Genomic DNA, 14,548 nt, shown 5'->3' on the forward strand with positions numbered 1-14,548 from the left:
CAATAGTTTATCCCATGTGATACCAACATATTTAGCGAACTTGGTCACTGAGCCTGGTCTTCAATAGGTTTGTACAAAGGATGGAAGTCTTAAAACACACACAAGTGTTTCTTTTTTCATCTTGCATGCATACATTTTGAGCATTCAATGGAGCAGACTGCAGGCATGCTGTGGTTGTGGAGAGGCATCAGAATTGCAAATTGCAGGCAAGCTATACCTGTCTAGACATGTAAAGAAATTCAAATGGAATAATCTTATCTATAGAGGTTGTTTTTTTTAAATCCTAGGTATAATTTATAACTACTTGTTGCTTTAACTTGACAAATTAGAAGAGCACATAATAGTGAAAAGGGTATATTTTTTTATTTTTCACTGGGGAGGGGTGGGGGGGGGGGGATATATATATACACTTTACATTGTTCATACTTTCCAGAATGAGAATGTTATGACGCACTAGGACTGGTTGGACTGTGTGGTCTGCGTTTCTTCCCCACACTCAAAGCGTACAAAATCCAACACTTCAACATCATGTGGCTGCAGATACTGTCCTACAGTTAGGCTGGGCTCCAGTAGGAAAGGCTGGGCCAGCATCCTGGTTTCCATCTCCCCAGTAGACTCATCTTCTAGAGAACCCAGGGTCGATGGGCTCATGCCCACCACATGTTGGCCCAGTCTACGCCCCAATTCAGTAATGTTGCTTTTGCAGTTATCATTTTGCTTGCAAACAACCAAGGCTCCATACTTCCCAAATGCCATGTTAGCCAAGGAAGGCGTATCTGCAGGTAGGGAGCCATGCATGTATGAACCAATAAACATACTAGAAGGGACAGTGACCCATGCAGCTCTCTTCATGGTCATGTTTTCGCCCAGTTTTCCTACAAAACAGATAAAAGAAAGTTAAAAGAATACAAATAAATGACAAGGCAGCACAAACTCACACCATTTTCTTTCAGAAGTGGAACATCAGACCACATATCACTACTCTAACATACATATAGGAAAATAAAACATTTCTTATTTCTTACCGATCGTCATTGCAAGAAGATCTTTTAATAAGGACTCTTCTGTCTTCATTTGTAATAACTCTTCTTCAGCAAGGGAACCCTATAGTAATGAAAAATGAATGTAAAACTACTGTGTGCATGATAGATTAGAACTGCAGATAAGGAAGCAAGCGGATAAAAAAAAGGAGGCGCATATACATTCATTTCTAATACATTTTTGTGTTGTTCTTTGTTAGATTTTATGCCTTTAATGGGAGAAAAACATGGATGTGACTTCTCATTCTGAAATCACTTGACGTGCCAACTCGCTCGATTTAACAGTTTGAGTCATTAACCTAGAACAAGTATGCAGAGATATTTATGACCTTCCAGATTTTCCACAGGTTAATGAAAATGGTAAAACCAATGGATCTGCATTTTTAGGATGTCTGCAAAAGCAGCCCTTGTAATCTTTTAGGAAAGGTTGACTTTAGAACCAAACTCTTGCTTTACCTCCTGTCCTGCACAGCTATACAGGCTCCTTCTCTTGTACCAATATTGCTTACTCCAATTTCAATGTACAGTGATACCTCGGTTCACGAACTTAATTCGTGAACTGACTCTGGTCGCGAACCGAATTGGTCGCGAACCGAGGCACATTTTCCCATAGGGTTCAATGTAAATCCGGTTAATCCGTGCTGACCTTTTTTTGGGGGTTTTTGAAGCACAAAAATATGAAAAAAATTACAATACACATTAGTACAGTATAGTAATGTATAAAGAGAGGACACTAATCTTGCTTGAGATGACTTCTGGCATGGAGGAAGGCAGTTATTGTTTGGAGGGAGAGTCCCCCTCCATAAGGACATCAGGGGGATCTCCTTCAGGGGTTTCCTCTCTCCTTTGTCTCCTAGCTGCAGGCTCAGTTTTGCTGAAAAATCTGTCCAATGTCACTTGTCTCTTCCTGCGCTGCATAACCCTCCGGAAATGAGAGACCACATTATCATTCATGAGATTTAACACTCTGTTCACGACAGTTATGTTGGGGTGGTGCTTTTCAAAAAAATCATGGCACTCATTCCATTTTTGCATAATGGATTTTATGGCATCACTGCTAACCTCCTCCCTTTCTTCCTCTTCCTCAGTGGAATGCTCCTCAAGAAGTGCCTTCTGCTGCTCACTGTGGAGTTCAGAAAGTTCTTCCGTGGTCAGCTCCTCCCTATGTTCCTCAACAAGCTCTTCCACATCAGCACCATCAACGTCCAGACCCATACTCTTGCCCATGGACACAATTTCCTCCACTACCTCAGCATCAGGCACTTCAATGTCATGTTCACGTTCAGCGACACATTCTGGCCACAGTTTCCTCCAGGCTGAATTTAGGGTTCGGGGAGTGACCTCTTCCCAGGCTTTGTCAATGAGGTTAATGCAGTGGGCAACATTGAAATGTTTCTTCCAGAAGTCTTTCAAAGTCAAGGACGTCTCTTCAGTGACATTAAAACACCTAGTGAAGAGCGCCTTTGTGTACAGCTTCTTGAAGTTGCAGATGACTTGCTGGTCCGTGGGCTGCAGAAGTGGTGTTGTGTTGGGGGGGAGGAACTTTACCTTGATGAAGTCATACTCAGCATCCATATCATCCACCAAGGCTGGAGGGTGTGCCGGGGCATTGTCCATCAGAAGAAGGCACCTTTCAGGCAGCTGGTTATCAGAAAGATATTTTCTGACGGTGGGTGCAAACACCTCGTGCAGCCATTCCATAAACAATTGCCTTGTGACCCAAGCTTTGGCATTGGCTCTCCACATGATGGGCAGTCTGGCCTTGTTCACATTTTGTTCCCTAAATGCACGAGGGGTCTGAGAATGGTACACCAGTAGTGGTTTAATTTTCAGATCGGCGCTTGCATTGGCACACAGCAAAAGGGTCAATCTGTCCTTCATGGGCTTGTGCCCTGGTAGTGCCTTTTCCTCCTGCGTGATATAGGTTCTGTTCGGCATTTTTTTCCAGAAGAGCCCTGTTTCATCACAGTTGAACACTTGTTGAGGGACGTATCCTTCTGTCTTCATGAATTCCGCAAAGTCTAACTTGTAGGCTTCTGCTGCGGCCTTGTCAGAACTGGAAGCCTCACCATGTCTAATCACACTGTGGATGCCACTTCTCCTGCGGAATTTTTCAAACCACCCCCTACTGGCTTTAAATTCGTCACTTGCTGCAGTTGTAGAGGGGCTTCTTTGCAGTAAATCACTGTGCAATTTCCTGGCTTTCTCACAGATCATAGCTTCACTAACGCTATCACCTGCCAGCTGTTTCTCATTCAACCACACAAGCAAAAGTTTTTCCACCTCTTCCAGCACTTGCGTCCTCTGCTTGGTTAACATTGTTACTCCTTTTGCAACATCAGCTCCTTTGATGGCGGCTTTGTTTTTCAGAATAGTCGAGATTGTTGACTTTGCCATCTTGTACTCCGAGGCCAGATCAGTCACACGAATACCACGGTCATGCTTTTCTATAATTTCCTTCTTCAGCTCAATGGTTATTTTCTTCACAACCTTGCTGTCACCTTTACTACTGCTCTGCACTTTCTTTTTGCCCCCATGCTTGCGCTGCACATTCTTGTCACCTGCATTTCCACTTTGCACATTGTCACTTGCATTTCCCCTTTGCACATTGTCACTTGCATTTCCCCTTTGCACATTGTCACTTGCATTTCCCCTTTGCACATTGTCACTTGCATTTCCACTTTGCACATTGTCACTTGCATTTCCCCTTTGCACATTGTCACTTGCATTTCCACTTTGCACATTGTCACCTGCATTGCTGTTCTTGTCACCTTCATTGCTGCTCCGCACTTTCTTCTTTCCACTATGCTTCTTGGGAGCCATATTGGGTGTCCAGTGAACTGTACAATACAGCAAGAACAGCAAGAACAGTACAGTACTGTATGTGCTAAAAAGCACACCAAAAATCAAAAAATACCTTGAAATGTATGCACAGTACTCGCAGTACACTTCTTTCTGTGTGTCTTCTTCTCTCCACGATCTTCCTACAGGAAGTCACGACCATGTGACAGCCTGGAAATAGCATTAAAATGGCCGCGGCTCCTGTTCGTGAACCGAGGCGGAGTTCGTGAACCGGAGCATATTTATATGAACTTTTCTGTTCGTGAACCGAGTTGTTCGTGAACAGAAGCGTTCGTGAACCGAGGTATCACTGTATACCATGAGCTTCATACAGACATTCTGTCTATGAAAGCCAACACCTCCAGACTGACACCCCCCATTAATGCATTTTGATATGTGCATAACGCCTCCTAAGTGCCAACTCGCTACTTGTAACATGGCTGAGGGCTCTTGGGAGGAGTACTAAGGCATGGTGGGGTGATATCTTTATGAAGCTATGTATAGCATCCTGCTGACCACCCCCACCAGCCATGGTTTGCCTGCATTAGAAAGCAAAGAGTTTCGGTAATGGTGTCACAGGGTCTAAAATAAGGAATGTAAAGAAAATAAAAAACAGAAGGAGGTGAGAGGAAGGATCTAGGGCAGGGATATGCAATTAGTGGACCTCCAGCTGTTGCCAAACTACAAGTCCCATCATGCCTCTGGGTTTCATGCTTGATGCTGTCAGAGTCTTGCTTTGCCTCATGGGACTTGTAGTTTGGCAACAGCTGGAGGTCCGCTAATTGCATATCCCTGATCTAGGGCAAGCAAAAAATTAACAGATTAAACTTCAGCACTAGGAAAAAAAAAAAAATATTATATTGCAAAAAAGGTAGACTTTAATAATTTAAAGCAGACCTTCAGCCATTTTTGCTATGCCTCATGGGACTTGTAGTTCTGCAACAGCTGGAGGTCCGCTAATTGCATATCCTTGGTCTACAGTGTACATAGTTACATAGTTAGTCAGGTTGAAAAAAGACACAAGTTCAACCATAAAAAAATGAAAAATATAAATATCTAACAGTCCCATATACCCAATTCTATACCCACAGTTGATCCAGAGGAAGTAGAAAAACCCCAGCAGATCATGTTCCAATTTGCTACAGCAGGGGAAAAAACCTTCCTGATCCCCCCATGAGGCAATCAGATGTTCCCTGGATCAACTTTACCTATAAATGTCAGTACCCAGTTATATTCTGTACATTTAGAAAAGAATCCAGACCTTTCTTAAAGCAATCTACTGAGCTGGCCAGAACCACGCCTGGAGGGAGTCTGTTCCACATTTTCACAGCTCTTACTGTGAAGAAACCTTTCCGTATTTGGAGATTAAATCTTTCTTCCTCTAGACATAAAGAGTGCCCCCTTGTCCTTTGTGTTGATCCTAAAGTGAATAACTCAACACCAAGTTCACTATATGGACCCCCCCTATATATTTGTACATGTTTATCATATCCCTCCCCTCCCCCCCCCCCCTAATCTCCTCTTCTCAAGAGTGAGAACATTTAGTTCTTCTAGTCTTTCCTCATAGCCGAGCTCCTCCATGCCTCTTATCAGTTTGGTTGCCCTTCTCTGTACTTCTCCAATATCCTTTTTAAAGTACATGTGAAACATCAACTATCTGGGCCTCTGTGGTCAACTTCATATTTTAGCCAACTATAATAAAAATACAACATCTACATAAATCTGGTGTTGTAATAACAGGAACACAAAGAATATTTAATATTACATACACTACAGTATCTTATAACAAAAGTAATGGCAAATTGCTAAACTGTGAAGATTGCTCCGCTCCATAAGAGGTAAACAGTTGCCAGAGCTGAAGAGGATAGTGAAGTATTTTCTTTGCAGGGTCATACTTGTTCTGGGTCAGTGGCTTACATCAAACATAAGACGGCAATCTGAGTCCCCATATATCTGTACCTAGAAGCTATTACCTATTAATCTAGAAATCTTAAAATGTGTTGTCTCCAACATCTCACCTTCAAGTAGGAGGTCTGGTTACTTTCTGTACTATGGCAATGCTTTAGTGTCGAGACTGCCACCTGCTGGACCAGCTGCTGAAACTTCACATTCCTGGCAACAAAGTCTGTTTCACAGTTCACCTGGAAAAATCAATAGCGTTTCTTGTAGTTCTAATAATCGGTAAAGGCATTTCAAGTAGGCAACAGTCTGGTTCTCCTGACTCACGATTTCCAATTAAAATCAAGAAAGAGCATTCAATAATATTCTTATATTTAACAAAGGCAACTCCTTTAGCCCAGGTTCACACTGGGCTGCGGGAATGAAGCCGCAGCCGGATTTCACTCCCGCCTGTCAGCCCTGATTTCGGCCGCGATTACAGAGACATCTGTGCAGTTTCTGCACAGATGTCAATGTAAACCCCTTTCCGAAATTGCAAAAAGGAGTACAGAAACTACTTTTTGAAACCGGTGCAGCGTCGCAGATGTGGTGTTGCACCGATTAGGGCGGTGCCATTGCCAGCAAATACTGCCGATTTGACATATCAAAATGCACCAGTGTGAACCAGGGCTTTACATTGTTCAAGATCAACTCTTTTGGATGATCAGTGATAAAGTAAAGCAGAGTTCCAGGCTAGAATTAAAGTAGCTCTAGAACAATTGAGCACCCCAACCCCCCTCCCCCCCCCCCTCATTTATTTTAATTTTCTTGTCGTTTTGTATCTTTTCTTGCTGTTCTCCAGCTAGACTTTCATCCTACCATGCCAAGGTACCTCATCTCTGCATTTTCAATGGCCCCTTACTTCTCCCCACTGCCTTCTAGGACTTGTGTGTGTCCGAGAAAACGACTGGGCCATTCAGAAAGCACAGCGCAACTTGTGCATGCGCAGTAGGAAACCAACTGGGAAACCTGAAGGCTTCACTACTGGTTTCCCTTAGTTGTAATGCCGGCACCTGCACCCGAGCCATTGGACCTATAAGGCTTCAGGTGACCAACATGGCTGGATCGTTGGACAGGTAAGTGTCCTTATTTTAAAAGTCAGCAACTACATTATTTGTAGCTGCTGACTTTAAAACATTTTTGTTTAGAGGCTGAAACTTTGCTTTAAAATCCCACCAGTTTCTTGGAAATTTGTGTCCCCTCATCTCCCACAAGACCATTATGGATATTCTACTTTTAATCCCTCAGTTCTTTGTTTATTCCACATTAAAGATGGAATGGGCCATTCTTCATCCAAGCCTTGCAAAGTTAAAGCACATGGACACTGAACCCGCCCCCTGTCCCCTTACACATAAGTCTTCTGGATGGTCCGGTCATTTCTCTTTCCATCTGGTGTCAGTAGCCCTCAACATAGAATATTGCTCACATAATGTCATATGAGTAACATTCTGTACAGCGGCACACTGGATGTCATTTAACATGGAAGAGGAGCGCCACGTAGAGGCTTAAAAAGCCAAGTATTTAAACTAAATCATTTTATTTCATTTTCATTTATTCTGAGCTATTTATATTTAAAGCTGAGCTCCAGCCTTCTGTTTACTCCTACACTTCTCTCAATTCCCTGCAAAATTGTATCTTCACAATATAGCCTTTAACCACTTAAGGACCGGACCAATATGCTGCTAAATGACCCAAGGGGTTTTTACAATTTGGCACTGCGTCGCTTTAACAGACAATTGCGCTGTCGTGCGACGTGGCTCCCAAACAAAATTTGCGTCCTTTTCTTCCCACAAATAGAGCTTTCTTTTGGTGGTATTTGATCGCCTCAGCGATTTTTATTTTTTGTGCTATATACAAAAATAGAGCGACGTTTTTGAAAAAAAAAAACAATATTTTTTTATTTTTGTTATAGGAAAAATCAAATAAACAAAATTTTAGTCAAACATTTAGGCCAAAATTTATTCAGCCACATGTCTTTAGTATAAAAAAAAAAAAAAAAATCGTAATAAAAAAAAAAAAATAGCTATCTAGCGGGAACAGTGACACTAATACAGCGATCAGAAAAATGATCGCTTAGTGACACTGGCAATAGGGAGTGAAAGGGTTAACTAGGGCGGTGATCAAGGGGTTAAAACTTTATTAGGGGGGGTACGGGGGCTACCCTGGACCCAACACTAACTGCCTGTCACACTGACACTAAATGCAGTGATCAGTACATATATGATCACTGCATTAGGTGAAACTGTGACGGGGGGGGGGGGGTGATCGCAAGGGGTTAATGTGCCTGTGTGTACTGGTGTCAGTGTAGTGTTGTGCAGATTCACTGTGTGATGTGATCTCTCCTCAGCGGCGGTTGAAAATCCCGCCGAGAGGAGAGATCACATCACTTCCTCCTCCTGTGTTTACACAGGAGGAGGAAGTGACAGGCAGGGGGAGCGCTCGGATTGGCTGAGAGCGATCCGGAGGGGGCGGACAAAAACGAACAGCCGCCCCCTCATCCCGGATCGCTCGGACAGCCATGGGAACCGCCGCATGTACCGGGGGGGGGGGGGGTCCCGATCGGACCCCCGACCCACGTCTAGGCAGGCACGTACAGGTACGTTGATGTGCCTGTCCGTGCCATTCTGCCGACGTATATGTACACGCGGCGATCCGGAAGTGGTTAAACCCCTTCTGTTTGAATGACATCAGTCATTCATCAATCAATTCTCTCTGATCCATACTTGTTTCCCCCCCACCCATCATCTTGATTTGTCCTGGAGCTTTATGTGAAAGAACACATACCTGGCCATCCCTTTTGATATGCAGGATCAAAATCAATCAGCAGACTGCACAGCTAAAGTCTGCACCAACCAGTGGCCAGCAAGGAGAAGCAGGCACATCTAAAAAGGAACTCTGGGCATGTGTCCTTTCATCTGTCAATACTGGAAAAAGTTCTGAAGTAGACTGGTGTAATATCTACAAGAGTCTGCCCTTCCCTAAAGGATATCACTGGGTCTCAAAAGAGTTTATTTGAAAAACATATGATCAGGGTGGAGGTGGTAACAAGGAAATGAAATGTGTGTACAGTACACTACACTTCAGCTTTAACATGAGGTATCTCTATTTATAGTTGACTTTGCACACTATTAACAAAGTTTTCAATTTGGAAGAGTGTGTAAATCTTAGGTTAAAGTTGTGTGAATTGTGTGTCATTTGCCAGCAACTAATTATTATAGAAATAGTACAAGCTCTGCAGTTTTTATGCTCTTAGTTTTCTGGAAAAAAATATGCAATCAAGCGGACTGCTAATATTTTCATAAAGTAATTATACACTGAAATTAGATTGGGGTTTTATATTCTTATCAGTACTAGAAATAGCGGTGCTAATACATTCCACTACCCTAGTCTCCATGTATAATAGAGGGTGTATACTCACTTCCACTAACACTGCAGAGTTGCCTTTATTCAGCAGTCCTATAAGACCCTCTGCAGTCTTTCTTCCTTGCAATTTTGAGGCTTTACTCCATCCTTCTTTCTGGGCCTGTTCATGTAGCCAAGCTTCTGCCTTTGAAAGACGAGGGAATGGTTAAAAAGGCATTCAGAATTTGGGACACAGAATAGTAACTTTTTTTTATTTTTTTTCCATAAACTGTAATTTGACCTTTAAGTAGCTTATACTTATATGTTATGTATTAAAATGGTACAGATTTTTCCAATGCAACTTGTATGTCTGTAATCTATACTTCTATATTTTACAATGTTCCCAAAATGCCCTTTCTGGCAGATAAAAATTCTCTTTTTCATTGCACCGTCACTCCCGCAACAAAAGCAAATTCCGTGCTCAAACAGCAGCAGTAGAACGTGCCCGCCCGGTGTGATATCCTCCCGAGAACGTGCCCGCCCTTTACGCCACTGGGAGGAATCGCGCTCCCCCCGTCCTTGGCACCACTGAGAGGAATCACACTCCCCCCCCCCCCCCCCCCCCCGTCCTTGGCACCACTGGGAGGAATCAACCTCATTGTACAATCTCCTGTAGATCTACCAGCAAGTATGAAGTGCAAAGGCCTGCCTGACTGAGTAGATGAGGTAGGTTCTCATAGTAGAGAGGAAGGGGAGATTGGGACAGAAGAAGCCCCAAAGTGTTGTCTATGGGTGAATCAACCACGTAATACCAGCAGTAGGGAAAGAAAACTTTATTGATGAATGCACTAAGAATCGAACTGGAAGAGTAACACAAGCTCCCAAAGGGGAATGTTCCTCCAGGGTATCACAAACAATAAAAATTGCACTGTAACATTTAAGAACAATGTTGTATATTAAAAGTGGGGATCAGATGATACACCCTCTCAGATTGAATGAAAAAAAGAAGACCCCCAAGTGTCCAAACAAGATTGAGATCAAATGTGACGGTGTTAACAACATTCCTTTGTTGCTGGACTCAATTCTCATAGTATACAGTTTTGATCAATTTAATGGTGGCTATACAAGATGGCCAATTTAGTTTCTCCTCAGAGCATTCCTCTTCGGTCTTTACTAGGGCCTTCTACACTGCAATTGAGAGGGGGAGGACTACAAGGCCCAGTATTCCTCTTCTGTCCTTACTAGGGCCTACTGCACCGCAACTGGGGGGGGGGGGACTACAAGGCCCAGCATTCCCTCTGTCCTAACCAAGGCCTTCTACACTGCAAATGGGTGGATTACAGGTCCCAACATTCCTCCTCTGTCTTTACTAGGGCCTATTACACTGCAACTGGGGGGACAACTACAAGGCCCAGCATTCATTTTCTGTCCTTACCAGGGCCTATTACACTGAAACTGGGGGATAAGGATGAGCTCCGGCGTGTTCGCACAGTCCATGTGCAGAGCCCGCCAGGAAGTCGGCACCGCGCTAATCACAGGCAGGAAAACATTTCCCAAACTCTGCAGCCGTGCATCAGGCCAATGTCTCCCTGCCTGCGATTAGTGCAACGCAGTGCCGACTTCCTGGTGGGCTCTGTATGTGGAGTGTGGGAACATGCCGGAGCTCATCCTTACTGGGAGACTACAGGTCTTAGCATCCCCTCTTTCCTAACCAAGGTTTTTCTACACTGCAACCGGAAGGACTACAGGTTCTAGTATTCCTCTTCTGCCTTACTAGGACCTACTACACTGCAACTGGGGGGATTACAAGGCCCAGCATCCCCTCTGTCCTAACCAAGGCATTCTACACTGCAAATGGGAGGACTACAGGTCCCAGCATTCCTCTTCTGTCCTTACTAGGGCCTTCTACACTGAAACTGGTAGGACTACACATCCTAGTATTCCTCTTCTGTCCTTAATAGGGCCTACTACACTACAACTGGGGGGGGGGGGGACTACAAGGCCCTGCATTCCTTTCCTGTCCTTACTAGGGCCCACTACACTGCAACTGGGGGGAGGGGGTGATAGGTATCAGTAATCCTCCTCTCGGAATCAGGGCCTACTACACTGCAACTGTTGGGATTACAAGGCTCAGCTTGTCCTAAACAGGGCTTGCTAATTCTATATTACAACTGGGGAGACCAGAAGATCCAGCATTTCTCCTCTGTTCTGACCAATGCCTAACACACTGCAACTGTGGGAACTACAAGGTCCTGTATTCTTTCTGTCCAAAGCAGGGCCTGCTACACCACAGGGGAGGGAAGGGGATGCAGCCTTGAACGATTCTGACTGCCTAATTTTTTTGATGAAAACCATGGGGTCGAATCGTGAGATCAGTGAAGATGCCACCTCTATTAGCCACTTGCCACCCGCCCATCGTCAAATGACGGCTGGGCGGTGCGACTCTCGTTCTGGGTGGACGTCATACGACGGCCTCCCAGAACAATCGCTCTTGCATGCCCATGGGGGATCGCGCCGTGTTTCTAGGACAGCGATCTCTGTAAAAGAGCCGTGGGTCTTTAACCATGTGATCGGCTGTGTCCAATCACAGCCGGTGCCAGCAATGTGTGCCCACCACTGGCAGAAGTCAGTGGCCACAAGTGCCAGAAGTCAGTGGCCATTAGTGATGCCAGTCAGTGCTGGTTATCACTCCTGCCCATCAGTGTCGCCTATCTGTGCCCACCAGTGCCACACCAGTGCCACATCAGTGCCGCTGTTCTGCCGAATAAGTTCCCCTTGGTGGATAAGGACCCCCCTGTACTGCGCCTGCGCAGTACGAACCTCAAACGAGCCTCCAAAAATAGCCGAACATGTAGAGCTGAGAGTCAGCTCTACACAGCGCATGCGCAATGACTATTACACATGTCGCACGCTCCCAATGCTAGTGATACTCTGCAAGGAGCAGGGATGATTTTAGCAATAAAGTACACGTCTTAGCATGGCGCGTTAAAACAAATGAAGGGCTGGATTTGCAATGTCGATGGGCAGATTTTGCTAAAACGTGTACTTTATTGCTTAAATCAACCCCGCCCCTTGCAGAGTATCACTAGCATCAGGAGCGTGCAGCATGTGTCATAGTGATTGCTCATGCGCCGTGTAGAGCTGACTCTCAGCTCTACGTGTTCTTATTTTCGGAAAGCAGGAACAAAGATTGTCTCTGGACAGCCGCACACTGAACAAATTGTAGCCTTTATTGAAAAAAGGACAGCACTACAAGTCGCAGCAGAGTGAAGTAAAATAAAACCCAACTGCTGCCGCGTTTCGCACTAACACTAGTGCTTAGTCATAGCTAAAAAATACAACAAATTATAAATATACAACCTTAATTTTTCTATATAGTCCTTGTATGTACATAAAAGGTATACACGTGTAGATCACCAGGCACATATTTTCCCTCTTTCATTAGAGGGTTTTTTTCACATGACACTCCCATTCACTGATTGGTTTGTCAACTAATTAGACAATTGGACACCATCTGTTTTCTCAGGTCTTCAGTCATATGGTCTCATTAAGGTTGTATATATATATTTGTTATAATTTGTTGTATTTTTTAGCTATAACTAAGCACTAGTGTTAGTGCGAAACGCGTCAGCAGTTGGGTTTTATTTTATTTCACTTTTCTGCGACTTGTAGTGCTGTCCTTTATTCAATAAAGGCTACAATTTGTTCAGTGCGTGGCTGTCCAGAGACAATCTTTGTTCCTGCTTTGCTAAGTGCATTGCCTGCACCTGAGTTGTCTGCAACGGTGGATGTTCGTTTGGGTTCCCACCTGGAGCGGCTATTCCCTTTCCCCTTCTTATTTTCGGAGGCTTGGTTGAGGTTTGTGCTGCGCCTGCACAGTACAGGGGGGTCCTAATCCGCGGGGGGAACATTTTCAGCAGGACACCGCCTCATCAGCACCCATTAGTGAAGGAGAAAAATTACTTATTTACAAAATGTATTGACAGAAACTAAGAAAAACTTTTTTTTCCCAAAAAAAAATATTATATATATATATTTTTTTTTTGTTTATTAAAAAAATATATATATAAAACCAAGAAGTGATTAAATATCATTAAAAGAAAGCTCTAGCTGTGGCAACAAAATTACAAAAGTTTAATTTGAATACAGTGTTGCATGACCGCGCATTCAAAGTGCAACAGCGCTGAAAGCTGAAAATTGGCCTGGGCAGGAAGGGGGTGAAAGTGCCCAGTATTAAAAGTAATTGTAAAGGCTCAATGTTTTTTTTAAATAACAAACATGTTATACTTACCTCCTCTGTGCAGTGGTTTTTCACACAGCAGCCCAGATCCTCCTCTTCTCAGGTCCCTCTTCGCTGCTCCTGGCCCCTCCCTCTTTTGAGTGTTGGGATTAAAACAATATGTTCTCCTTACTCCTATAGATCTTATTGTCCACACAAGACGGATCATACAGTATCTAAGCTACGTCTATGTAATGAGAGATTGTAGGAAATTCCTTGCACTGCTGTTACTATGTACTTGTCTTCTGTCTTCTTTGTAACTTTTTTTTTTTAACAATAATGTTCTTTGTAACCTTGATGAATTCTATAAATAACATTTTTAGATGGAAATAAAAAACAAACACATGAAGCATGGCCACCATAAAGTTGCTATACGGCCAGATTGTAATGTGTGTGCTGACCCTAAGATGATGTCATGTGACCACTTTAAATATAAATTGGGTTGGAAGCTCCCATGTGTGTCCTGTAGTAAGATGACCCCCTCCCCCCAGCCTGAGAACAGCCATCACCTGCTTGATGTCATTGCTGAACTTGTCCAGGGCCTTCTTGCAGTTGGTGAACGAGTAGCCGGTCTTCTTCCTCAGCTTCAGCAGGAGGTCCTTGTCTGAGGCCAGCAGCCGGCCACATGTGTGGAGGAGGGCGGCCTTGTGCCAGGAGAAGATCTGCCATGGAAGAGGAGATAAGTGACTCAGCAGAATGTCCGGAGACACAGCGATCACCCCATACACACAATGTCATCTCTTACCCTACAGCGCAGCATCCCTGACACCTTCCACACGATGAATGACAGCGGCGCACACTGATGACGCGAAACAGCGGCACCAAACGAAGGTCATCGTTTTCCGGGTCATCTCGGCAGCCATTTTTCCGGAGACCACTGGGATGATTTTCTGTGTGTGTTTGTAGCAGATCATCCAGCGGCTGTGTAATACAATGAAGCCCATTTTCTAAACATAACAAAACTCCAGTCATGCAGCCACATCATACAAATTGTACTATTGTCAGCTATGGTGTGGGCGCTCATTATTGCTGAACTGACACAAAAGACACTGCCTGCTCCCCACCACTGGTTAACCACTTGCCTACTGTGCACTTCTGCCCCCTTTCC

The 14,548-nt window shown here is 44.1% G+C and overlaps 1 protein-coding gene across 1 annotated transcript; it reads right to left on the reverse strand.

Moving 5' to 3' along the window:
• Positions 1-381: 381 nt before the first annotated feature.
• On the reverse strand, positions 382-14,295 carry TSFM (Ts translation elongation factor, mitochondrial). Its single transcript, XM_040340861.1, has 6 exons — positions 14,186-14,295; positions 13,950-14,102; positions 9,238-9,366; positions 5,900-6,022; positions 1,026-1,104; positions 382-875 (listed from the first exon to the last, which is right to left on the reverse strand). The coding sequence occupies exons 1-6, from the start codon at positions 14,198-14,200 to the stop codon at positions 454-456; spliced, it is 921 nt and encodes a 306-aa protein (XP_040196795.1). The 5' UTR covers positions 14,201-14,295; the 3' UTR covers positions 382-453.
• Between the last annotated feature and the right edge of the window lie 253 nt (positions 14,296-14,548).

Source organism: Rana temporaria, chromosome 2 (assembly GCF_905171775.1).
Source record: "Rana temporaria chromosome 2, aRanTem1.1, whole genome shotgun sequence".
NCBI classification, from domain to species: Eukaryota; Metazoa; Chordata; class Amphibia; order Anura; family Ranidae; genus Rana; species Rana temporaria.